Below are 27,029 nucleotides of genomic sequence, written 5' to 3'. Positions count from 1 at the left end.
TCCGAGAGAGAGAAAGAAAGAGAGAATTAGAGAGAGCATATGTGGGGTTGCCAGTCCTTTTCTGGCTGTGCCGGGTGGGGATTATAACAGAACATGGCCAAGATGTTCAAATATTCATAAATGACCAGCATGGTTGAATAATAATAAGGCAGAACAGTTGGAACTGGAGCAGCAGCACGGCCAGGTGGACTGGGGACAGCAAGGAGTCATCATGTCAGGTCGTCCTGGGGCATGGTCCTAGGGCTCAGGTCCTCCGAGAGAGAGAAAGAAAGAGAGAAGGAGAGAATTAGAGAATGCACACTTAGATTCACACAGGACACCGAATAGGACAGGAGAAGTACTCCAGATATAACATACTGACCCTAGCCCCCCGACACATAAACTACTGCAGCATAAATACTGGAGGCTGAGACAGGAGGGGTCATTAGACACTGTGGCCCCATCCGAGGACACCCCCGGACAGGGCCAAACAGGAAGGATATAACCCCACCCACTTTGCCAAAGCACAGCCCCCACACCACTAGTTTGTCCTTGTTATCCTAGTGTGTTTCATATTGACACACATTTTGCCTTTTTGTTTGGCAAATGGAGAAAGATTTTCATTTTGTTGGTCCGTACGCAGTTTCACTCAGTTATTTTCATCATCACAGCAAACCTGTTCAAAGAGTTGTTTTTGACCTGAGCTAGCCTGCTGAGTAATTAATGGTAAAGCCCACGGTCCTGAGCTAGACTGCTGAGTTAACTGTAAAGCTACGGTCCTGAGCTAGCCTGCTGAGTTAACTGTAAAGCTACAGTCTCAGTGTGACCTGCACTCAGACCAGCCCGGCTGGATCAGACTGGATCAGCCCAGGAAATGACATGGTATGGAGACAGGAACACAATTGTGAGGCAGCATTTACACATCCTGTAATTGAAGGACGAGGGGAACATGGTGGTTTGGAGTACTGTTTGAGAGCTCCTGATTTTGGAAGACTGAGAAAATAACCCAACAATTTGAGCCAATCAAAGTTTTTGTTCCTCCTGTCAGACCAATTTCCATTGGTTAGCAGGGGTTCTCTACCTCCGGCCACAGCTTGCTAGTGAAGACATGGTTGTCATATAACAATAATACATGTAATTTAGCAGATGCTTTTAAACAAATCTACTTACAGTCATGCATGCATACATTATACATATGGGTGGCCCTGGGAATCGAACCCACAACCCTGCTGGTGCAAGCACCATGCTCTACCAACTGAGCTTTGATGTCATTGAGTTCATATGATTAATATGTTGGAGAATGCTTAAGACACAGTTGGGTAACTCCAATCCTGCAGGGCTGTAGCGTATCACAGGCTTTTGTTTCCGGCCTAGCACTAACACACCTGACTAAAGACCATGATGTGGATTACAGTATTTGTGTTGGTGTTGGTGTAAAAAAACACCCCCTGTAGCTCAAGTCTACCACTGTTTTAATTTTATCAGATGTTGCGTTTTCAGCAGTGGCATTGAAACTGACATTGTAGCAAATATAACTTCAGATCTAAGATGAGAAGCTTTAATCATAAACCAGTAAAAATATAAAAACTCTTTGTATTGACATCTTCAATCAGGCTTTAGTCATCACTTTGTGTGTATGGGGGGGGGGGGATAGTCTGGCAGAGGAGAAAGAGGAGGATAGTCTGGCAGAGGAGAAAGAGGAGGATAGTCTGGCAGAGGAGAAAGAGGAGGATAGACTGGCAGAGGAGAGGAGGAGGATAGTCTGGCAGAGGAGAAAGAGGAGGATAGTCTGGCAGAGGAGAAAGAGGAGCATAGTCTGGCAGAGGAGAAAGAGGAGGATAGTCTGGCAGAGGAGAGGAGGAGGATAGTCTGGCAGAGGAGAGGAGGAGGATAGACTGGCAGAGGAGAAAGAGGAGGATAGTCTGGCAGAGGAGAAAGAGGAGGATAGCCTGGCAGAGGAGAAAGAGGAGCATAGTCTGGCAGAGGAGAAAGAGGAGGATAGACTGGCAGAGGAGAGGAGGAGGATAGTCTGGCAGAGGAGAGGAGGAGGATAGTCTGGCAGAGGAGAGGAGGAGGATAGTCTGGCAGAGGAGAGGAGGAGGATAGTCTGGCAGAGGAGAGATGGAGGATAGTCTGGCAGAGGAGAGGAGGAGGATAGACTGGCAGAGGAGAAAGAGGGGGATAGTCTGGTGGAGGAGAAAGAGGAGGATAGACTGGCAGAGGAGAGGAGGAGGATTGTCTGGCAGAGGAGAGGAGGAGGATAGTCTAGCAGAGGAGAGGAGGAGGATAGACTGGCAGAGGAGAAAGAGGGGGATAGTCTGGCAGAGGAGAGGAGTAGGATAATCTGGCAGAGGAGAGGAGGAGGATAGTCTGGCAGAGGAGAGGAGGAGGATAGACTGGCAGAGGAGAAAGAGGGGGATAGTCTGGCAGAGGAGAGGAGTAGGATAATCTGGCAGAGGAGAGGAGGAGGATAGACTGGCAGAGGAGAAAGAGGGGGATAGACTGGCAGAGGCGAAAGAGGAGGATAGACTGGCAGAGGAGAAAGAGGGGATAGTCTGGTAGAGGAGAGGAGGAGGATATTCTGGCAGAGGAGAGGAGGAGGATAGACTGGCAGAGGCGAAAGAGGAGGATAGTCTGGCAGAGGAGAAAGATGAGGATAGTCTGGCAGAGGAGAGGAGGAGGAAGATAGTCTGGCAGAGGAGAGGAGGAGGATAGTGTGGCAGAGGAGAAAAGGGAGGATAGTCTGGCAGAGAAGAAAGAGAATGATATAAATAAATGTACAGACTAGAGAAGGAGGATACACCAGCAGAGGAGAGAGGGAGAGGAGAAAGGGTTATGGACAGGGGAGGGGAAAAAACTGATTAAAAAGAGAAAGGGGGAGAGGTGGAGGACTAGTAAAGGACAGATGGATAGATGCAGAGGAGAAATGGACAGATGGAGGGAGAGGTATGGTAAAGGACAGAGGAGAGATGGACAGATGGAGGGAGAGGTATGGTAAAGGACAGAGGAGAAATTGACAGATGGAGGGAGAGGTGTGGTAGAGTACAGAGGAGAGGCACAGATGGAGGGAGAGGTGTGGTAGAGGACAGATGAGAGATAGACTGATGGAGTGAGAGGTTTGATAGAGGACAGAGTAGAGAGATGGACAGATGGAGGAATAATTGTTGTAGAGGACAGGAATTGAGAAATTGACAGATAGAGGAAGAGGTGTTGTAGAGGACAGAGGAGAGATGGGCCGATGGAGGGAGAGGTATGGTAGAGGACAGATGAGAGATGGACCAATGGAGGGAGAGGTTTGGTAAAGGACAGATGAGAGATGGACCGATGGAGGGAGAGGTTTGGTAGAGGACAGATGAGAGATGGATTGATGGAGGGAGAGGTGTGGTAGAGGACAGAGGAGAGATGGACCGATGGAGGGAGAGCTTTGGTTGACAATGGAGGAGAGATGGACAGATGGAGGAGAGGTGTGGTAGAGAAGAAAGGAGAGCTAGACAGATGGGGGAGAGGTTTGGTAGAGGACAGAGGTGGAGAGATGGTTTTTATTTGGATTTCATGTAATAGACATACGCAAAATCGTCCAAAATGGTGAAGTGAAGTTAAAAAATATTAATTCACGTATGCGTATGCGTATGTATTCACCCCCTTTACTATGAAGCCCCTAAATAAGATCTGGTGCAACCAGTTACTTTTGGAAGACACATAATTAGGTCCACCTTTGTGCAATCTAAGTGTCACATGATCTGTCACATGATCTCAGTATTTATACACCTGTTCTGGAAGGCCTCAGAGTCTGAAACACCACTAAGCAAGGGGCACCATGAAGACCAAGGAGTTCTCCAAACAGGTCAGGGACAACGTTGTAGAGAAGTTCAGATCAGGGTTGGGTTCTAAAAACATCCGAAACTTTGAACATCCCAAGGAGCACCAAATAAACACATTATTAGGAAAGAGAAAGAATATGGCATCACAACAAACCTGCCAAGAGAGGGCTGCCCACCAAATCTCACGGACCAGGCAAGGATGGCATTAACCTCTTGAAACTAGGGGGCACTATTTTCATTTTTGGAAAAATAACGTTCCCAATGTTAACGGGCTATTTTTCAGGACCAGATAATAGAATATGCATATAATTGACAGCTTAGGATAGAAAACACTCTAAAGTTTCCAAAACTGTAAAAATATTGTCTGTGAGTATAACAGAACTTATATTGCAGGCGAAAGCCTGAGAAAAATCCAATCAGGAAGTGACTCTTATTTAGAAACCTCTGCGTTCCTATGCGTCCCTATTGAGCAGTGAGCAGTCAACCAGATTCCTTTTTCTATGGCTTCCCTAATGTGTCTAGTGTAACAAGACATAGTTTCAGGCTTTTATTTTGAAAAATGAGTGTGAGCGACAACATTGCGTCTGTGATCAGCTGGTGGCTCTCAGAGTGAAATGTGCGTAATAGACAAATGTGGCCATTGTTTCTCTCGCTCCTACTAAGAAGCCAACTGACCCGGTTGATATATTATGGAATAGATATTTGAAAAACACCTTAAGGATTGATTATAAAAAACTTTTGCCATGTTTCTGTCGATATTATGGATCTAATTTGGAATATTTTTCGCAGTTGTCGTGACCGCAGTTTCCGGTGGATTTCTCAACCAAACGTGAAGAACAAAGGGAGGTATTTCGGCTATAAAAATAATCTTTATGGAACAAAATTAATATTTGCTGTCTAACTGGGAGTCTCGTCAGTGAAAACATCCAAAGATCATCAAAGGTAAACAGTTAATTTGATTGCTTTTCTGATTTTCGTGACCAAGCTTCCTGCTGCTAACTGGACATAATGCTATGCTAGGCTATCGATAAACTTACACAAATGCTTGTCTTGCTTTGTAAAGCATAATTTCAAAATTGGAGATGACAGGGTGATTAACAAAAGGCTAAGCCGTGTTTCACTATATTTCACTTGTGATTTCATGAATATGAACATTTTCTAGTAATATTTTTTGTCCGTTGCGTTATGCTAATTAGTGTCACTTGATGACAATTCTCCCGGATCCGGGATGGGTAGTTCCAAATCAGAGATGCAACAAAGAGACCAAAGATAACCCTGAAGGGGCTGCAAAGCTCCACAGCAGAGATTGTGGTATCTGTCCATAGGACCACTTTAAGCTGTATACTCCATAGAGCTGGGCTTTACTGAACAGTGGCCAGATAAATGCAATTACTTTAAGAAAAAAATAAGCAAACACGTTTGGTGTTTGCCAAAATGCATGTTGGAGGCTCCCCAAACATATGGATGAAGGTACTCTGGTCAGATGAGACTAACGTTGAGCTTTTTGGCCATCAAGGAAAATGCTATGTCTGGTGCAAACACAACCACTCTCATCACCCCGAGAACACCATCCCCACACTGAAGCATTGTGGTGGCAGCATCATGTTTTTTTTTTTGTGTACCTTTATTTTACTAGGCAAGTCACAAATTCTTATTTTCAATGACGGCCTAGGAACAGTGGGTTAACTGCCTGTTCAGGGGCAGAACGACAGATATTGTACCTTGTCAGATCAGGGATTTGAACTGGCAACCTTTCAGTTTTCTAGTCCAATGCTCTAACCACTAGGCTACCCTGCCGCCCCATTGTGGCAGCACAATGTTTTTCATCTACAGGGACTGGGAAACTGGTCAGTACTGAAGGAATGATGGATGGTGCTAAATACAGGGAAATTCTTGAGGGAAACCTGTTTCAGTCTCTCTGAGATTTGAGACTGGGACAGAGGTTCACCTTCCAGCAAGACAATGACCCTAAGCATAACACTAAAGCAACATTCAAGTGGTTTAAGGGGAAACATTTAAATGTCTTGGAATGGCCTATTCAAAGCCCAGACCTCAATCCAATTGAGAATCTGTGGTGTGACTTAAAGATTGCTGTACACCAGCGGAACCCATCCAACTAGAAGGAGCTGGAGCAGTTTTGACTTGAAGAATGGGCAAAAATCCCAGTTGCTAGATGTGCCAAGCTTATAGACACGTACCCCAAGCGACTTGCAGCTGTAATTGCTGCAAATGTTGCCGCTACAAAGTGTTGACTTTCGGGGGGTGAATAGTTATGCACTCTCAAGTTTTCCGTTTTTTTTGTCTAATTTCTTCTGTTTCATAATAAAACATATTTTGCATTTTCAAAGTGGTAGGCATGTTGTGTAAATCAAATGATTCAAAAAATACATTTTAATTCCAGGTTGTAAGGCAACAAAATAGAAAAATGCCATTGGGGTGAATACTTTTGCAAGCCAATGTAGAGAGATGGTGGGGGAGAGTTGTTTTCCTCTGCCTGACAGGATCATCACCCTGCATTTTCAATCTGTTCTACCTGTCAGGTGTTGAAAGTGTTAATGAAGACACACTGGAGAGCTGATAGGCAAGACACACACACACACACACACACACACACACACGGAAGAAGACAGGTGTGTACACAGCGAGATGGCTCTAGTCATCCTACCATTTACCACTGTTTTCATAGCCACATAAACAGGTACACACACACTCACACACTCACACAGACACACACACATTCACACAAATAGAGAGAGGTGTAGGCAAAGCAAGACATTGAGTACAATGGGCCTTTGCCAGTTTTTACTCAGTTGACGTGAAATCATCTGCCTATCATTTTCTCTCATCTCTCTCCCTCCCTCCGCCTCAGACACAACCACATTTGGCAGAGCCTGCCCTATCTTTCCACTCCCTAGTCCCTGGCTCTGGCCCAATTTGAGCAGTATCAATGAGCAGTGGTGGCCCACCGGTGTCAAAAGACCTGAGAGGAAAAAGTTCTGTGCCGTTCTGTGAAGCGTTTTTCATGACTCCTCCTTCTGCAACAAAACTTCTCTCCAATGAGAGCAAAGAGAACATTTAGCCTCTAAGCATTTTAGTTTGGATTACACGGTGTGTATGCAGGGAACTCAGTTCAGACAGACTCTCATAAAGCTTTGCATATTTTACCATTTCAATGGCCAGAAAATCACCCTGTATAAGCTTCTGATCCCGGATAAAACTTCTGAACTAAGACACCCTCCAACATAGGACCTACACAATCACACAGCAACACACACATGCACATACAAAACAACTTTACCTGGGGATTTCAGTTGTCAAGATGATAACAAAGCAGTCATCTGACTGCTGATTGGCTTTCTGACTGATCTTAAGAGTCAATCATACATGGTCTTTCAGCAGGATACTCTAGGGGACAACACTACAGGCTCATAAAGTTCCCTGAAACAAATATTTTCATAACAACCATTCGTAGACATGTCTCTTCCTCTTCTCTCTACTCCCGCTCCCCCCTTTCCCTTCTCCTCATCTCCTCTTCCTTTACCCTCTCTCCTCTCTCTCCTCTCTCCTCTCTCCCCTCCATTTCCTCTCTCCTCTCTACTCTCTCCACTCCCTTTCCTCTCTCCTCTCTCCTCTCCCTTTCCTCTCTCTACTTTCTCCTCTCCATCTCCTCTCTACCTCTCTCTCCTCCCTCCCTGTCCTCTCTCTCCTCTCCCTCTCCTTTCTCTCCTCTCACCCGCCTTCTTTCTCCCTTCTCTCTCCTTTCTCTCATCTCCCACTCTCCCCTCCCCCTCTCCTGTCTTTCCTCCCGCCCTCTCCCTCTTATTTCTCTCCTCTCACCCTCTCCCTCTCCTCCTTTCTCTCCTCTCACAATCTCAATTTCCTCTCTCTCCTCTCTCCCTCTCCTCTCTCTCCTCTCCTTATCCCTCTCTTCTCTCCCTTTCCTTTCTCTCCTCTCACCCTCTCCCTTTCTCCTTTCTCTCTCCTTTCTCCTTTCTCTCATCTCCCCCTCTCCCCTCTCCCTCCCCTTTCTTTCCTCCCACCCTCTCCCTCTCATTTCTCTCCTCTCACTCTTTCCCTCTCCTCTCACCCTCTCCCTCTCTCCTCTCCTCCTTTCTCTCCTCTCACCATCTCCCCCTCCTTTCTCTCCTCTCACAATCTCCCTTTCCTTTCTCTCCTCTCACCCTCTCCCTGTCTCCCTCTCCTCTCACCCGCTCCCTGTCTCTATCTCCTCTCACCCTCTCCCTCTCTACTCTCACTCTCCTTTCTCTCCCCCCTCTCTACTTTCCCTCTCCTTTCTCTCCTCTCACCCTCTCCTTTCTCACCCTATCCCCCTCTGTCCTTACCCTCTCCTTTCTCTCCTCTCACCTTCTCCCTCTCTCCCTTTCCTCTCTCTCCTCTTACCCTCTCCCTCTCCCTCTCCTTTCCATCCTCTCACCCTCTCTCTCTCCTCTCTCTCCTCTCTTCCTCCTCTCCTCCTCTCACTCTCTCTCTTCCCCTGAAGGTAAACTGCAGTAAGAGCGGTGTCACCTGAGGCAGTCCTACAGTCTGCACCATCCTACCGCTCAGCTCCACAGCTCCATCAGCTCCACAGCTCCATCAGCTCCACTGCAGTCTCTGCTCCAAATGTATTCTCTACATTGATTTTTGTTCCTGCTCATCTCAAAGTGTCAGCTCATTTTCCACTATTATTTTCAATGGTGTGGAAGCACTAGTCACTAGGCACACTGTTCTACACTAGAGATGGGCTACAAGTAGGTGAGCCTCCTCAACAGAGAGAGATACAATGAACTCGATGACTTCATTGGAAATATGTATAACTGAATTAATAGAAATTGATTTTTCATTGTAAATTGTAGTCAGCAGCCTTGGGTAGAGATATTTACATTGTAAGGGGAAGCTACAGTATGTAACTCATGCTCATTCACCCAGAAGATATCATGATACTATAGTGCTTTGTTGCTTCTCCATACAATAGAAATGCTCCATGGCCAGAGGCAGGGCCAAATGACTGGCTGCTGTCTCTCACCCTCCTATCAGTCCCTTTTTGGAGAGAATAGGCCTATAGGATAAGTACTGTCCTCCGGGATGTTAACAAAGATCGTAAACTCTAATAGGGATATTTGAACGCATTGAACTCTAAATGGCCTCAAATGAGAGGAGTGAGGACACATGCTGTCTCTCCCCCATGCTATTCTACACAGGGAAGTAGAAAAAATAAACTATTGATTTCCAGTGTGCTTCAATGTGATTGCCTTGCTTTGTTTGTGTTTTGGTCCATTTTTCTTCTCTTTCATTCGCTGCCTGTCCTTATACAGAGTGATGCTCTACCATACCTCCAATATTTAACTAACAGAACAGAATGATCCAAGCCCTACCATACCTCCAATATTTAACTAACAGAACAGAATGATCCAAGCCCTACCATACCTCCAATATTAGAACAAACAGAACAGAGTAATCCAAGCCCTACCATACATCCAATATTTAACTAACAGAACAGAGTGATCCAAGCTCTACCATACCTCTAATATCAGAACTAACATAGCTTAAGTGAAGATTTCGGCAGTACCTGTATGGTTAGTGAGAAAGTCCATATTGCAAATGTACGGTCCCTTACTAGACGTCCGAAATCATTTGTAAAATTCGCGGACGGCGTCGGGCCGAGCGGCAGGGCCGGACCTACCAGGAAGTCATCAAATGAACTTTGTCGGACATTCGGTTTCCGTTTTACAAAAATAATAAGATTTAGGTCATTTTTCCGCTGTCCCGGAAATTCCCACAAGAGGGCATAAGCAATCATATTGCTATTGGACAAAACATCACGATTCACGACGGGGCCTTATCTCGAAAACTGAAAATATTTAGAAGCCGAAACTCGGTGGCGTAGGGGCGGCATAATGGGCAGTTGGCCCCGAACAAAATGGCGTCTAGGCCTCAACGGTTTTTGAGTTATGGCCATTTATCTGGGATTAAAGGTCCAAAATGAAAATAGAGAAATTATTTTTCCACTTCACGTCAAAGTCAAGGAGCCTCCGGTGTCAATAAAAAAAGAACCAGCCATTTATCTATCGTCATTTAAGAGAAATCGTACAACGACATATTCGTGATGTTCACGGATAGGTGTTTTTTTTTTCAACGGTTACAGATCCAGTTGCAGGGTGTTCTTACGAATCTTTTTAAAGTGTGCTGCGGAGCTCTGCGAGATTTATGTGATTTTCTATGATTTTCTGAAATAACACACACTCACTAAACCCTCCGTAAATAACTCAGTTCTTAACGTAAAGACTTCAAACTCAGGATTCTGTAAAGGCATACCCCAATCATGATATGAGTTTATTTATAGCTTCCTGTGCCAACCGGAAGTGCCTTAAATGGTGTCACAGTGGCAGTTTCCAAGGGTTAAAAAGGTCAGATCTTTTCAAAACTTCATATGTGTGATTAGGCAACCCCCATAAACTGTAAGTCAGTCATTTCTCCCAACAGATGTCAAAGAAAAGCTCTCTCTCACACACACACACATAAACACACACACAGCAAGGATGGAGTGACAAAGTGCGGTGCTTAAAGACACACAAAGCCAACAATGGCATTTCCATATTCTCTAGGCCATGCCGAGTTCAACAAGATGCCCCGCTTGACCGTAGCTCGCTCGGTGAGAAAAAATGAGAAAAAGTAGGCCCAAAATGAAGCCTGCCCCACAACGTCATTTGCTTTTGGGTGACAGTGAGAGAACCGTTAGGGTGAGAAGCACAATTCGAACTCAGGTACGTTCCTAAGGTCCTCCCGATCCGTGCAAGCCTAACGTTGACCGTGTGGCATTAACCCTTAATAGTTAAAAGAAGGTGTTTACTTCAAAGAGTTTGCATTGACTTCTCTCCCCATAGGAATACTTTGCCTGCACCCCTAAATTCAACCTGAACCCTATGTGGGTTATGAATGTCGTATGAACCTGTCTTCGATGACAGTCCATCAGGCCACTACGAGGTCTACCTGTGTTGATTCTAAGCTTCCTGGACTAACCGGAAGTGGTTAAAATCACCCTAAAAGTGTTTATCCATACCCTGCCTGCAGTTTGATAGACATAGTGCATTCAACCCTGTGTAAATCAGTCAATTCTTAACGTAAGGACTTAAAACTCAGGATTCTGTAAAAGCATACCCCAGTGAGGATATGTGTTGACTTATAGTTTCCTGTGCCAACCGGAAGAGCCATAATTGGTGTCTCTTGGGCTGTTTCGAGGGGTTAAAAAAGTCAGATCTTTCCAAAACTTCATATATGTGATTAGACAACCCCCATGAACTGTAAATCAGTCATTTTTCCCATAAAATTTCAAAGGAAAACTAAATCACACACACACACAGCTTGGAAGTAGGGACCCATTGGGGTGCGTAGAGACATACACTGCCTGCATTAGTTAACCTTGTTGGAACTTTTGAAAGAACCGTCAGACCTAGAGTTCCGAAACTTTAGAATCCTGTTCTAGACCTCAGGTCGATAGTGCGTGGTGAGTTACGTGGCTCTAGACGGTTCTCGGACCGAGAAACAGCTTCGTACATTTGCAATGACTTCAATTCATTTTGACCATTACGAAAATGGCGACATTTAGAAATGTCTCAGAGACACAAGACTAGGTGCATTGCGACCGTCTCGGCCCATATAGACAGACCCCAACGTTTCGGTCCGATAGCTCATTTAAGGACCCCATAGCAAGGCATGGAAAAAAGTGGATTTTCAGCACCAATTAGGGTTTTACTCGGGCACTGAAGGACCTATCGAGCCGAAACTCGGGATTCGGGGTCGCCTCACATAGGCCTTCACATGATGTCCGACCTGGACCCGCAGCTAGAACGTAACTATGTGTTTTACGTTTTTATTATGTTTTAAACTAAAGGCGCTGTGAATTGTGGGCCTGCTCTGACATATGTGATAGTTGGCTTCTAAATGAGTTGGAAAAAGTGGGTTTGGTGTCAATTGGTATCAGTTTGGTGTCAGAATGACATCTAATTGACTGATGGACACTGACTTGCTAGTTGACTTTTGTACATTAGCAATATGTTTAAACGGAGAGGGACCATCACCAAAATGGCATTCTGAAATCAACACAATAAATGGCATCACCATAGTCTCCAGACTGTGGCGAGTTCAACGAGACGCCCCGCTTGACCGTAGCTCGCTCTGAGTGCAGTGACCTTGAAGAAAAGCAGAACCAAAACGAAGCCTGACCCTCAATGTCATTTGCTTTTGGGTGACAGTGAGAGAACCGTTAGGGTGAGAAGCACAATTCGAACTCAGGTACGTTCCTAAGGTCCTCCCGATCCGTGCAAGCCTAACCTTGACCGTGTGGCATTAACCCTTAATAGTTAAAAGGTGTTTACTTCAAAGAGTTTGCATTGACTTCTCTCCCCATAGGAATACATTGCCTGCACCCCTAAATTCAACCCTAAGCCTATATGGGTTATGAATGCCGTATGAACCTGTCTTTGGTAACAGTCCATCAGGCCAGTATGAGGTCTACCTGTGTTGATTCTAAGCTTCCTGGACCAACCGGAAGTGGTTAAAATCACCCTAAAAGTGTTTTTCCATACCCTGCCTGCAGTTTGATAGACATAGTGCATTCAACCCTGTGTAAATCAGTCAGTTCTTAACGTAAAGACTTAAAACTCAGGATTCTGTAAAAGCATACCCCAATGAGGATATGTGTTGACTTATAGCTTCCTGTGCCAACCGGAAGAGCCATAATTGGTGTCTCTTGGGCTGTTTCGAGGGGTTAAAAAAGTCAGATCTTTCCAAAACTTCATATATGTGATTAGGCAACCCCCATGAACTGTAAATCAGTCATTTTTCCCATAAAATTTCAAAGGAAAACTAAATCACACACACACACAGCTTGGAAGGAGGGACCCAATTGGGGTGCGTAGAGACATACACTGCCTGCATTAGTTAACCTTGTTGGAACTTTTAAAGAACTGTCAGACCTAGAGTTCCGAAACTTTAGAATCCTATTCTAGACCTCAGGTTGATAGTGCGTGGTGAGTTACGGGGCTCTAGACGGTTCTCGGACCGAGAAACAGCTTCGTACATTTGCAATGACTTCAATTCATTTTGACCATTACGAAATGGCGACATTTAGAAATGTCTCAGAGACACAAGACTAGGTGCATTGCGACCGTCTCGGCCCATATAGACAGACCCCAACGTTTCGGTCTGATAGCTCATTCAAGGACCCCGTAGCAAGTCATAGAAAAAAGTTGATTTTCAGCACCAATTAGGGTTTTGCTCGGACACCAAATGACCGATCGAGCCGAAACTTGGGATTCGGGGTCGCCTCAGCTAGGCCTACACGTAACATAAGAAATGGACCCGCAGCTAGAACGTAACTATGTGTTTTATGTTTTTTTTATGGTTTGAACCGAACGCGTTGTGAATTTTGGGCCAGCTCTGAAGTATGTGATAGTTGGCTACTAAACGAGTTGGAAAAAGTGGGTTTAGTGTCAGTTTGTATCAGTTTGGTGTCAGAATGATATCTAATTGACTGATGGACGGTGATTTGCTGGTGACTCTTGTCCATTTGCAATATGTTTAAACAGTGAGGTACCATCACCAAAAGTGACATTCTGAAATCAACCCTAACGAGCCATTGAGATGAACCAGAATCACTGCCCAGCCATCCCGAGTTCATCGGGCCAGTCAATTTCACATTCCTGCAGGATTTTTATAGCATGACAAATTCGTGATGGTACCTGCCCATTGAACCATATTGCAAATGCACAGTGACTTTGCAAAAGTGAGAAAACATAAACAAATGGACATGATGAAATCAACACAACGAGTGATGGAAAGGTACAACTATCACTGCTCGGCCATCCTGTGTTCATTAGGCCAGTCAATTTTGCATGTTTGAGCATGTCAAATTTCATATGGTAAATGCCAATTGAACCATATTGCAAATGCACGCGCACTTGCAATATGATTCAACAGTGAAAAAACATCACCAAATGGACATGATGAAATCAACACAACGAGTGATGGAAAGGTACAACTATCACTGATCGGCCATCCTGTGTTCATCAGGCCAGTCAATTTAGCATTTTTGAGCATGTCAAATTTCATATGGTAAATGCCCATTGAAACTTATTGCAAATGCACGTGCACTTGCAATATGATTTTATAGTGAAAAAACATCACCAAATGGACATGATGAAATCAACACAACGAGTGATGGAAAGGAACAACTATCACTGCCCGGCCATCCTGTGTTCCCATAGCGAGCATTAATATCAGAATGACCGGTAAATGCATTTACAACCATATTTTTATTTTTGGGTTACCAGTTGCACAACAATGCACGTGCATTTGCAATATGATTCTATAGTGAAAAAACAACACCAAATGGACATGATGAAATCAACACAACGAGTGATGGAAAGGTACAACTATCACTGCTCGACCATCCTGTGTTCATCAGGCCAGTCAATTTAGCATTTTTGAGCATGTCAAATATCATATGGCATTTGGCCCCAAAAAAAGTGACTTTTGACTTTGACTTTTGACTTCCTATGAAATCATATTGTAAATGGACAAATCATATTCCTTATGCACAAGTAAAAAAAAAAATATAATAATGATAATAAAATACAACTAAAGTATGTTGATACAGTTCTTATACGTGTGTAATTGACACAAAATTTGAAAGAATTTCGAAAAACGGTACAGAAAGCACTTTTTAAGGGTGTGTGAAGTTTTTTACAAAATGTTGACATTTTTGACTTTTGACTTCCTATGAAATCATATTGAAAATGGACAAAACATATTACTTATGCGCATGTAAAAAATAAAAAAATATGATAATAAAATTGGACAAAAGTGTATTCCTACAGTTCTTACACATGTGTAATTGACAAAAAATTCGAAAGAATTTCGAAAAACGGTCCAGAAAGCACTTTTTTAAGGGGTGATAAGTTTTTGACAAAAAAATCATATTTTCAAAATTTTGCTTTTGGACGTTGACTTGGGTTACATTTCCAATATGAAAAACCACGGTGGAGCGGATTCGCCACCTGTTGAATTTTTAAAGTGTTACAACTGGCAATTGCCATATGGCATTTGCAATACACTTTGCATGAATCCACCCCGAATTGGGTGGTATTGGACAATGTGTATATGGTTTGTCCGATGCCAATGACTTCCCATTCATTTTTGTCCAATACAGGGGGGTCTTCCCTTACAGAACGTAGTGATCCAAGCCCTACCATACCTCCAATATTTAACTAACAGAACAGAATGATCCAAGCCCTACCATACCTCCAATATCAGAACTAACAGAACAGAGTGATCCAAGCCCTACCATACCTCCAATATTTAACTAACAGAACAGAGTGATCCAAGCTCTACCATACCTCTAATATCAGAACTAACAGAACAGAATGATCCAAGCCCTACCATACCTCCAATATTAGAACAAACAGAACAGAGTGATCCAAGCCCTACCATACCTCCAATATTAGAACTAACAGAACAGAGTGATCCAAGCCCTACCATACCTCCAATATCAGAACTAACAGAACAGAATGATCCAAGCCCTACCATACCTCCAATATTAGAACTAACAGAACAGAGTGATCCAAGCCCTACCATACCTCCAATATTTAACTAACAGAACAGAATGATCCAAGCCCTACCATACCTCCAATATCAGAACTAACAGAACAGAATGATCCAAGCCCTACCATACCTCCAATATCAGAACTAACAGAACAGAGTGATCCAAGCCCTACCATACATCATGGGAAAATCAAAAGAAATCAGCCAAGACCTCAGAAAACATTGTAGACCTCCACAAGTCTGGTTCATCCTTGGGAGCAATTTCCAAATGCCTGAAGGTAACACGTTCATCTGTACAAACAACAGTATGCAATTATAAACACCATGGGACCACGCAGCCGTCATACCGATCAGGAAGGAGACAGGTTTTGTCTCCTAGAGATGAAAGTACTTTGGTGTGAAAAGTGCAAGTCACTCCCAGAACTACAGCAAAGGACCTTGTGAAGATGCTGGAGGAAACAGGTCCAAAAGTATCTATATCCACAGTAAAACGAGCCCTATATCGACATAACCTGAAAGGGCGCTCAGCAAGAAAGAAGCCACCGCTCATTTGTGCCACAAATGCTAAAACGTTAGTGTGTGGCAACAGTGCCAGGGGAAGCAAAGCATGGATTGGTGTCATACCTTATACATTATAAGACAAACATATGTCTTCTGCAAATTTCTACAGTCACAACAACAGATGGTAGTTCAAGACAAACACATTGGCACAATGTTGACATTGTTAATTGAAAGTGAAAAGTGTAGGTTTAGCCAGTTAGCACTTGGACTCACTAGTTTCTATCTACGGAGCCAACCATCTGCATAGAAACTGAATTTAAAAAATATGTAATTCAATCATTATGACAACTTCTCGGAACTGTTGCCATGCCTACAAAGAAGGATTTACAGTATAACTGGGAATAAAAGCTACTTTATCTTACCCAGGAAAATCCCTCCATCCATCCATTCCTCCATCTCTCTATCCCTCCATCATCCATTCCTCCATCTCTCTATCCCTCCATCCATCCATCCCTCCATCCATCCATTCCTCCATCTCTCTATCCCTCCATCCATCCAATCCTCCATCTCTCTATCCCTCCATCCATCCATCCCTCCATCTCTCTATCCCTCCATCCATCCATCCCTCCATCTCTCTATCCCTCCATCGTTCCCATGGAGTCCTGTATAATACAGGTCTCAGTGGGGGAAACATCTGCAGTGTTGTTGTTATACTGTTGATTGGCTATCTGATTGCTGTTAGCTCTCTGTAATTGACTGACAGTAGGTGATGGATGTTCTCTGACTAACAGAGTAGTGGTCACATGCCTGGTTAACTGATTGATATATCCTCTTGCTGTTTGTGTGTGTGTTTGCTGTAAGGTTTTCTGTGTTGGTGATGCGTTGGTTGGTGGTCTGTTATCAACGGTTGGGTGGTGGTGGTGTGTGTATGTGTGCGTGTGTTGTTTTGGCCCTGTTCCTGTGTCTATGCTGAGTTAATTGGCATGTATCCCACTGGTGTTTTGTGACTAACTAGGGTATATTGGCAAAGGGGAAGTGGGTGTTTGGGGCCTCACACAGTGTCAGCACTCCTAAACACCCAACCTGCCCTGGATCAGTCAGAGTAAAACAGCATTGATGTGTTTAGGACCCTGTGTGTCGTCCAGTGTACTGCCTGTAGAGAATAAATTAAGGCTCATGGTCTGATGCACTACAAACAGCTATTAAGTACACAGCCTAAAACATCTTCAGGTCCAGAATGCAGCAGTACAGCCATGTTGTGTTGAGGACTGGAGCTGTGTGATGAGGACAGTTGTGTTCCCTCAGACCAACAGAGCAGAAAGTGTGTTCCGTGTTCTCTCTGTCAGTCAGGGAGACAGTGGGTTCTCTCTGTCAGTCAGAGAGACAGTGGGTTATCTCTGTCAGTCAGAGAGACAGTGGGTTATCTCTGTCAGTCAGAGCGATAGTGGGATGACATTAACTCACACAGAGCAGCCTTTCTGTAATTAAGGGTGATGAGACAAGGTCGAGAAAATCATGTCTGAGTTCCCTCTTAATTAAATCTCTTGTACACACACACACACACACACACAATCTCACACCACTCTGATTTCTCCAGTTCAAGCTCTAGCCAGAACACACAGGCTGAATTACTATTAATACTTCAGAAACGGACAGACAGCTTCTCTTCTAGTGTGTGTTTTCTTCACTTCTCATCTGACTCATTTCATGAAGAGCATAATTACAGCATTTTCAATTTGGCCTCGTCTCTGGAGCTATGTGGCTGACAGTCTATCTCTGCCCTGCAGCAGAGAGGGCCGGGGGTGGAAAGGGGGTGGAAGAAATATGTGAGTGAAGTGCAGAGAGGAGGTTGGAGGGCAATCAATAGCTAATTGGTGTGTGTGTGTGTGTGTGTGTGTGTGTGTGTGTGTGTGTGTGTGTGTGTGTGTGTGTGTGTGTGTGTGTGTGTGTGTGTGTGTGTGTGTGTGTGTGTGTGTGTGTGTGTGTGTGTGTGTGTGTGTGTGTGTGTAATTGGAGTATAGGGAAAGAGAAGCAGAGGTAAGGTATGGAAAAATACATAACTAGGTAATTAGATGCAAAGTCTGAGTTGTATAATCACCGCTAGTCTTCAATAACTAACCACACAATTACAATAAACCCTTTACTGATGATGTTATTACTGATGGTATGAATGTGTTATTATCGCTGTAAGCTGCTCAACTGTTGTAATACTACACGTACCAGGCGGTTAATGTAGAATTTAAGTTCTAAAAGGATTGAGAAACATTGATATTGTATAATGTGATTAGATAGAGGGTGGTGTGGGGTAGTGTGTTTTCAGTAGGGTAGTGTGCTTTCAGTAGGGTAGTGTGTTTCTTGTTGGGTAGTGTGCTTTCAGTAGGGTAGTATGTTTTCAGTAGGGTAGTGTGCTTTCAGTAGGGTAGTGTGTTTTCAGTAGGGTAGTGTATTTTCAGTAGGGTAGTGTATTTTCAGTAGGGTAGTGCATTTTCAGTAGGGTAGTGTATTTTCAGTAGGGTAGTGCATTTTCAGTAGGGTAGTGCGTTTTCAGTAGGGTAGTGTGCTTCTTGTTGGGTAGTGTGCTTTCAGTAGGGTAGTGTGTTTTCAGTAGGGTAGTGTATTTTCAGTAGGGTAGTGTATTTTCAGTAGGGTAGTGCATTTTCAGTAGGGTAGTGTATTTTCAGTAGGGTAGTGCATTTTCAGTAGGGTAGTGCATTTTCAGTAGGGTAGTGTATTTTCAGTAGGGTAGTGCATTGTACTCTCCTTTAATAAAGGACCTGAGCCCTAGGACCATGCCCCAGGACTACCTGACATGATGACTCCTTGCTGTCCCCAGTCCACCTGGCCATGCTGCTGCTTCAGTTTCAACTGACCTGAGCCCTAGGACCATGCCCCAGGACTACCTGACATGATGACTCCTTGCGGTCCCCAGTCCACCTGGCCGTGCTGCTGCTCCAGTTTCAACTGACCTGAGCCCTAGGACCATGCCCCAGGACTACCTGACATGATGACTCCTTGCTGTCCCCAGTCCACCTGGCCGTGCTGCTGCTCCAGTTTCAACTGCTCTACCTTATTATTATTCGACCATGCTGGTCATTTATGAACATTTGAACATCTTGGCCATGCTCTGGTATAATCTCCACCCGGCACAGCCAGAAGATGACTGGCCACCCCACATAGCCTGGTTCCTCTCTAGGTTTCTTCCTAGGTTTTGGCCTTTCTAGGGAGTTTTTCCTAGCCACCGTGCTTCTACACCTGCATTGCTTGCTGTTTGGGGTTTTATGCTGGGTTTCTGTACAGCACTTTGAGATATCAGCTGATGTACGAAGGGCTATATAAATCCATTTGATTTGATTTTGATTTGTGTATTTTCAGTAGGGCAGTGTGTTTTCAGTAGGGTAGTGTGTTTTCAGTAGGGCAGTGTATTTTCAGTAGGGTAGTGCATTTTCAGTAGGGTAGTGCATTTTCAGTAGGGTAGTGTGTTTTCAGTAGGGTAGTGTGTTTCTAGTAGGGTAGTGTATTTTCAGTAGGGTAGTGTGTTTTCAGTAGGGTAGTGTGTTTTCAGTAGGGTAGTGTATTTTCAGTCTGTCGTGTTGTGTGTGTTCCAACAGTAGGAGAATGAAAGTCATGTCAGTGCCGATTAGAGCGGGGGTCCTGGCATTACTGCTGTGTGTGCGTGTGCGTGTGTGTGTGTGTGTGGTCACTCTCCAGCAGTGAAATCAGAATATGCCTCAGGCAGTGCCCATGTTCTCATACTCCCAAACTCCCCTTTCATCTCCCCTGCCACCATCCCTGCATCTCTCTCTGCTCTTATCAACAACCTCTGACTGATAACCTCAAACACTTAAGGGCTTGTAAACAGTGCTATGTGTGAGTGCATGCTTTGGCCCAGGCATTTATGTGTGTTTTCTGATCTGGCTCGTCTTCTCAGAGATGCTCTGTCAGGTCTGATAATGATTGGGGTCCCCCAGAGTGTTTTGGCCCCGTGTCGCTGACATGGCCCTCAGGCTACAAAAACACACACCGCCACTGGTACTACTGATAATAACTGCAGTTAGTCCCCTTGATAGCATTTCTTAACGTGGGTAACTCAGTGCCCCTCTGTAGAACTTAAACTAGAACCATGACATCTAGTTCCTGCTCCTTCTCACTGCCATCTACTAATAATGTCTCATTCATTTGCATCCATTAGATTAGAACGTGGCCGTGCCGGGGATCTCCTTGAAGACTACCATGCCGTTGCCTGGATTTTTCCAATCATAAATCTACCTCATAAAAGGCTAATGTGACACGGAGACACATATTTAGCTAACAATTTATCGCAGCAATTAGGGTGGCGAGTCCCACAGCTCTGCCAAGTGCCCCCCAACATCTGTTCCTGTTACCATGCTGCTGCCGAGCCGAAGCAGAGCCGAGGCCAACGGTTCAAAGCTAATCTGTCCCTCAGAAAGGCTCTCCTCTGCTGGGGGATCTGATATCAGCCTGGAGGTGTGACAAGCAGCTAGCAGCCCAGCGCGAGGCCATGTGTTTATTCATTCAACTTTGTAAAAGAGGAGGTCTGGCATGAAGGTCAATGCTGGTCACCTTGACCCCTTTCCGCTCCCTGAGTTAAAATGTAATCACAAATTAGTTGTAGGTGTGCCTCGTCCTGCCATGCACTGAGGAGGAGGAGGAGGAAGAGTTTAGCATATCATTAGCATATTCCCCTTAATAGTGGGAAACTTCTTCACTTGGCTGTCCCCTTGCAAAAGAAGATGGCAGTTTTGAAAGTGCAGTTTAACTGCAGTAACTGCAGTCGACTGTTGTATTTTGCAGTGTCCTGCAGTTATACTGAACTCTGGTGTATATTCGGATGTATACTAGGCTTATTTTTCCTACCACAGTGATGGATTTAAAAAAATATCTGTTTTTTTGTGGTATCAAGGCAACTTCACCCATCGAGACCATTACCTCTCCTCGTCACACGCCATTAGCTTTGCCGTCTTTTTCTGATTATTTTCCCACGCAGCTTCTATGCCTCTTTGCATTGTAGGAGCCCATTTATTTCTGATAAGTTATTGTTCAGGTAATACAAAGGCAAAGTCTTACACAGCCTACCGAGTAGCTCTCTTTCTCTCTCTCTCTCATTCTCTTTCTCTCTGTCTCCTAGCTCCTACTCTCTTGCTCTCATTCTCTTTCTCCATCTCCCCATTTCCTTCTCTCTCTCTCTCTCTCTCTCTCTCTCTCTCTCTCTCTCTCTCTCTCTCTCTTTCAAATTGTAATTTCAACACTCCCGCTGTAGAAGGAGATGAGATTATGTTCGACCGGGATGAAAGGGAAGAGAAAGGGAAGGAGGGGAAAATAAAGTTGCTCTTATCACAACTAGCCAGCAGCGATGCGCACACAAAGCTATGGCGGAATCCAATTTAGTCCTTCCTGTTAGTTTAAGTGATATTGGCGCAATTAGCCGTCACAAGTCAGAGTTTATAACTCGTGCTAAGTGATTTCCTCAAATCCCCCAGTAAAAACGCAGGCAAGCGCCACGCATCTAAAGCATTCACCTCGCCAACTCCAAAACAGACTCTGCTTTGTCCAACCTCTCTCTCTCTCTCTCTCTCTCTCCCCCGTCTCTCTCTCTCTCTCTCTCCCCCGTCTCTCTCTCTCTCTCTCCCCCGTCTCTCTCTCTCTCTCTCTCTCTCTCTCTCTCTCTCTCTCTCTCTCCCGTCTCTCTCTCTCTCTCTCACTCTCTTTCTTCTCTCTCATTCTCTTTCTCTCCTCCTTTCCTTCTATCTCATTCTCTCTCCCTCTCTCTCTCTCTCTTTTTTCAATCTCTCTCACTCTCCCCTGTGGACAAATTGTAATTTCAACACTTCCTCTGTAGGAGATGAGACGTTTTGCTCTTTTGTTTTGGTCTGCCTCATTGTGTAGCTTTGTAAAATGATTTGCTGTTCCCTCATTGTCTCTCAAACGAACCAGGGTGACTTTGAGAGGTAGTGTTTTTGTTTTTTTATCAAGTTTTTTGTTACTAAGTTGTTGATTGTTTGTACGGTCTGGAGTAACAATGCGTGATGGGAGTGAGCGGCAGACTGTGGGCGGGCTGGTTTGTCCTTGGCATCTTCAGGAGAGGGATTCGTTGTTGAATGAGTGAGTTTGTTAGTCCTGTTCCAGAGAGGGTGACTTTGTGGGTGACTCCGCTGTGCATTCATATTGTTGTTGTTATTGTTGTTGTTGTTTCTCTGCCTGCTCAAAAATTAAACCGGAACCTTCCAGGGAATTGGAATGATCAGAGGTATTCTTTACAGTGCTCAACTGATTATATGAGCCCAATGCACATGTTGTTTAAAACGATGTCTCCTCAGATGAGTCTGAATAATACTTCCTGGGGTTTGGTTGAGAAACGATGTCTCCTCAGATGAGTCTGAATAAGACTTCCTGGGGTTTGGTTGAGAAACGATGTCTCCTCAGATGATTCTGAATAAGACTTCCTGGGGTTTGGTGGAGAAACGATGTCTCCTCAGATGAGTCTGAATAATACTTCCTGGGGTTTGGTGGAGAAACAATGTCTCCTCAGATGAGTCTGAATAATACTTCCTGGGGTTTGGTTGAGAAACGATGTCTCCTCAGATGAGTCTGAATAAGACTTCCTGGGGTTTGGTTGAGAAACGATGTCTCCTCAGATGAGTCTGAATAAGACTTCCTGGGGTTTGGTTGAGAAACTGTATTTAGACCCTGCATTGCATATCTCCATTACAGTATAGCACTCTCTCACATACAGAAACCAACACACCCTAACCTGTCTCCCCTCCTCTCCCTGTCTTTCTCTCTCTCTCTTTTCAGGGGAGATCTGTGCATTTAAGATCCATGGTCTGGAGGCTCCGTTCGAGGCGGTGGTGCTGAACGGGACGTCTGGTGAGGGTCAGCTGAGGGCCAGGGGCTTAGTGGACTGTGAGCTTCAGAAGGAGTATACCTTTATCATTCAGGCCCATGACTGTGGAGCAGGACCCGGGGGCACCGGGGGGAAGAAGTCACACAAGTGAGTTTGAAAGGCAGGATGTATTTTTGTCTGTTTGTCTTCATGAATCATATGGATTCAATGCTATGCTCCCTGCAACACTGCACTCTGAAGCCAAGCCTACTGTAATCAAATAACGTTGCTGCCTACTATCAGGCAGTAAGGAGGCTGTTACAGAGCGACTGAGTGTGTGAGTGTGTGAGTGTGTGAGTGTGTGAGTGAGTGAGTGAGTGAGTGAGTGAGTGAGTGAGTGAGTGAGTGAGTGAGTGAGTGAGTGAGTGAGTGAGTGAGTGAGTGAGTGAGTGAGTGAGTGAGTGAGTGAGTGAGTGAGTGAGTGTGTGTGAGTGGTGAGTGGGGGAGAGCAGGAGGAGTGTGTGTGGTTGAGACGGTGCTGCAGCAGAGGCAGCTGAGTCACGGAGACAAAGCAGCACGCACGTTGTAGGTAGACCATTTAGATTGGTCATTATGGAGACACTCCTTATTCCATTAAACATATAAACCCGCTAGAACTGATGTAACGGTGACAAAGCATTTGAAAACAACTGTAGGCCACTACAGCTCTTTAGATACATTTTCTCAAAAGTGGTTTAAAGTAAACTGAATTCTAATGTCGACTTTTCTTATGGATAAGCGTATCAAGCGAAGGGTCTGCGAAGGGTCTTTTAGGGTCTGGAGCGCTGCGTGAGTGGACATTTGAAATGGAAGTTATGGGAAAAAGTCCACAATGAAAATGCCATTAAATGTGTAGAATGATATGGTACATTTACATCTGTTGGCCATCAAGTAGGCTATTCAATTCTATGCCAATGTAGGCTACTGTAACCTACCATTTCAGACAATAAATATATATTGAAATGACGATATCACTGGAGTCATTGCATGTCCATTTGAGCCACTTGTGTAGCCTACCTGGAGCTGGCAAACATATGTAATAAATCGCCTAGAACTCAGGTTGTTGTTATAGCCTTGAGTTATTATGTCATTGTTAATGGCCATTTTTACTTATTTAAATTAAAAGTTTTCAATCATGATCATGGTCACAGCTCTATCACAAATGCATCATTCTCCACATTTATTTTCAGGTTCACTGTAGACTTTTCCCTGAAATGAGATGTCGTCCTATCAGGGCTATAGGCTAGGCCTGAACTCTAAGATGGCGTAGCAGTAAGTCCTGTCGTGTCGTGTCCCCTGTATATATCTCTTTCGTTTTTTACATATTTTTCTTCGCATATCTCTTTAAAAACTTTTTGCTAAACCTAAGCTTCCAATTACTCTCCTGCAACCCGCCTCACCCAATGTAGCTATTTTTCCTAAAGTATTTATATTTATATTTACTTCGGAACCACCGGAACCCCTCAACTGAAGCTCAACTGAAGCTAGCCAGCAAACCACTAGCCATGCTAGCGGTCTTCAGCTAACCGGTCATCAGCTAACCTTCAGCCCGGAAAGCTCTCGCCAGTTCGAACAACGCGACTCTAACCAGAGCATAACGGACCTATTTATTTTTTCATCCACCAATTTCTTCCCCGGATTCCCACCGCAAATGGAACATTTTTCAGCTGGATCTTCACAACTAGCTATCTAGCTATCTACGAACTGTTAGCTTGCTAGCACAGGCCTGCTAACCGTCTGCATCGCCGCGTCCCAAACACCCATATTTACTTTCTATCTCTTTTTGATTTTTAATTTGTTTATACCCTCCGGAAACCTGCCTCACCCAATGTGATACGGAATCGCTATTATTTAAAAAATGTTTAGAACACACTCAAGAACCTCCAGAAGCTAACCAGCTAACTAGCTACAAGCTATTTAGTCATTGTTCGTTTTTTTTTAACCTGGATAACACTCGCCAGTCCAGCTTCCCTTCCCCATCCACCGCTGCCCCCTGGACACTGATCTCTTGGCCACATAGCTGATGCACGCTGGACTGTCCATTAATCACGGTACTCCATTCTGCTTGTTTGTTTTATCTGTTGGCCCCGTTGCCTAGTCAACGCCATTTTACCTGCTGTTGTCGTGCCAGCTGATTAGCTGTTGTTGTCTAACCTACTGTTTTAGCTAGCTTTCCCAATTCAACACCTGTGATTACTGTATGCCTCGCTGTATGTCTCTCTCAAATGTCAATATGCCTTGTATACTGTTGTTCAGGTTAGTTATCATTGTTTTAGTTCACAATGGACCCCCTAGTTCCACTCTTCATACCCCTGATAACTCCTTTGTCCCACCTCCCACACATGCAGTGACCTCACCCATTACAACCAGCATGTCCAGAGATACAACCTCTCTCATCATCACCCAGTGCCTGGGCTTACCTCCGCTGCACCCGCAAAGTAATGTCATACTTTCCAGGTCCATACCCAAACAGTTCGAACTACTAATTTAGAAAATTACTCTCTCCAGAAATAAGTCTCTCACTGTTGCCGCCTGCTACCGACCCCCCCTCAGCTCCCAGCTGTGCCCTGGACACCATTTGTGAATTGATCGCCCCCCATCTAGCTTCAGAGTTTGTTCTGTTAGGTGACCTACACTGGGATATGCTTAACACCCCGGCAGTCCTACAATCTAAGCTAGACGCCCTCAATCTCACAAAAATCATCAAGGAACCCACCAGATACAACCCTAACTCTGTAAACAAGGGCACCCTCATAGACGTCATCCTGACCAACTGGCCCTCCAAATACACCTCCGCTGTCTTCAACCAGGATCTCAGCGATCACTGCCTCATTGCCTGTATCCGCTACGGAGCCGCAGTCAAACGACCACCCCTCATCACTGTCAAACGCTCCCTAAAACACTTCTGTGAGCAGGCCTTCCTAATCGACCTGGCCCGGGTATTACGGAAGGACATTGACCTCATCCCGTCAGTTGAGGATGCCTGGTCATTCATTAAAAGCAACTTCCTCTCCATTTTAGATAAGCATGCTCCGTTCAAAAAATGCAGAACCAAGAACAGATACAGCCCTTGGTTCACTCCAGACCTGACTGCCCTCGACCAGCACAAAAACATCCTGTGGCGGACTGCAATAGCATCGAAGAGTCCCCGTGATATGGGGACTCTTCGATGTTCAGGGAACATCTTCAACTGTTCAGGGAAGTCAGGAACCAATACACGCAGTCAGTCAGGAAAGCTAAGACCAGCTTCTTCAGGCAGAAGTTTGCATCCTGTAGCTCCAACTCCAAAAAGTTCTGGGACACTGTGAAGTCCATGGAGAACAAGAGCACCTCCTCCCAGCTGCCCACTGCACTGAGGCTAGGTAACACGGTCACCACCGATAAATCCATGATTATCGAAAACTTCAATAAGCATTTCTCAACGGCTGGCCATGCCTTCCGCCTGGCTTCTCCAACCTCGGCCAACAGCTCCGCCCCCCGCAGCTCCTCGCCTAAGTCTCTCCAGGTTCTCCTTTACCCAAATCCAGATAGCAGATGTTCTGAAAGAGCTCCAAAACCTGGACCCGTACAAATCAGCTGGGCTTGACAATCTGGACCCTCTATTTCTGAAACTATCCGCCGCCATTGTCGCAACCCCTATTACCAGCCTGTTCAACCTCTCTTTCATATCGTCCGAGATCCCCAAGGATTGGAAAGCTGCCGCAGTCATCCCCCTCTTCAAAGGGGGAGACACCCTGGACCAAACTGTTACAGACTATATCCATCCTGCCCTGCCTATCTAAGGTCTTCGAAAGCCAAGTCAACAAACAGGTCACTGACCATCTCGAATCCCACCGTACCTTCTCCGCTGTGCAATCTGGTTTCCGAGCCGGTCACGGGTGCACCTCAGCCACACTCAAGGTACTAAACGATATCATAACCGCCATCGATAAAAGACAGTACTGTGCAGCCGTCTTCATCGACCTTGCCAAGGCCTTCGACTCTGTCAATCACCATATTCTTATCGGCCGACTCAGTAGCCTCGGTTTTTCGGATGACTGCCTTGCCTGGTTCACCAATTACTTTGCAGACAGAGTTCAGTGTGCCAAATCGGAGGGCATGCTGTCCGGTCCTCTGGCAGTCTCTATGGGGGTGCCACAGGGTTCAATTCTCGGGCCGACTCTTTTCTCTGTATATATCAATGATGTTGCTCTTGCTGCGGGCGATTCCCTGATCCACCTCTACGCAGACGACACCATTCTATATAC

The 27,029-nt window shown here is 44.8% G+C and overlaps 1 protein-coding gene across 1 annotated transcript in view; it reads left to right on the top strand.

The window, feature by feature from the left end:
* LOC115141311 (calsyntenin-2-like) overlaps positions 1 to 27,029 on the top strand; it is a 584,100-nt gene that overhangs the window by 359,766 nt on the left and 197,305 nt on the right. The window contains exon 3 of the mRNA XM_065000494.1: positions 22,716 to 22,911. Coding sequence (XP_064856566.1) covers positions 22,716 to 22,911 — 196 coding nt within the window. The remainder of the gene's footprint in view (positions 1 to 22,715; positions 22,912 to 27,029) is intronic.

This window comes from Oncorhynchus nerka, linkage group LG14, assembly GCF_034236695.1.
Source record: "Oncorhynchus nerka isolate Pitt River linkage group LG14, Oner_Uvic_2.0, whole genome shotgun sequence".
NCBI lineage: Eukaryota > Metazoa > Chordata > Actinopteri > Salmoniformes > Salmonidae > Oncorhynchus > Oncorhynchus nerka.
The sequence above is the reverse complement of the archived record's forward strand: the minus strand, read 5'-3'. Positions and strand labels throughout refer to the sequence as shown.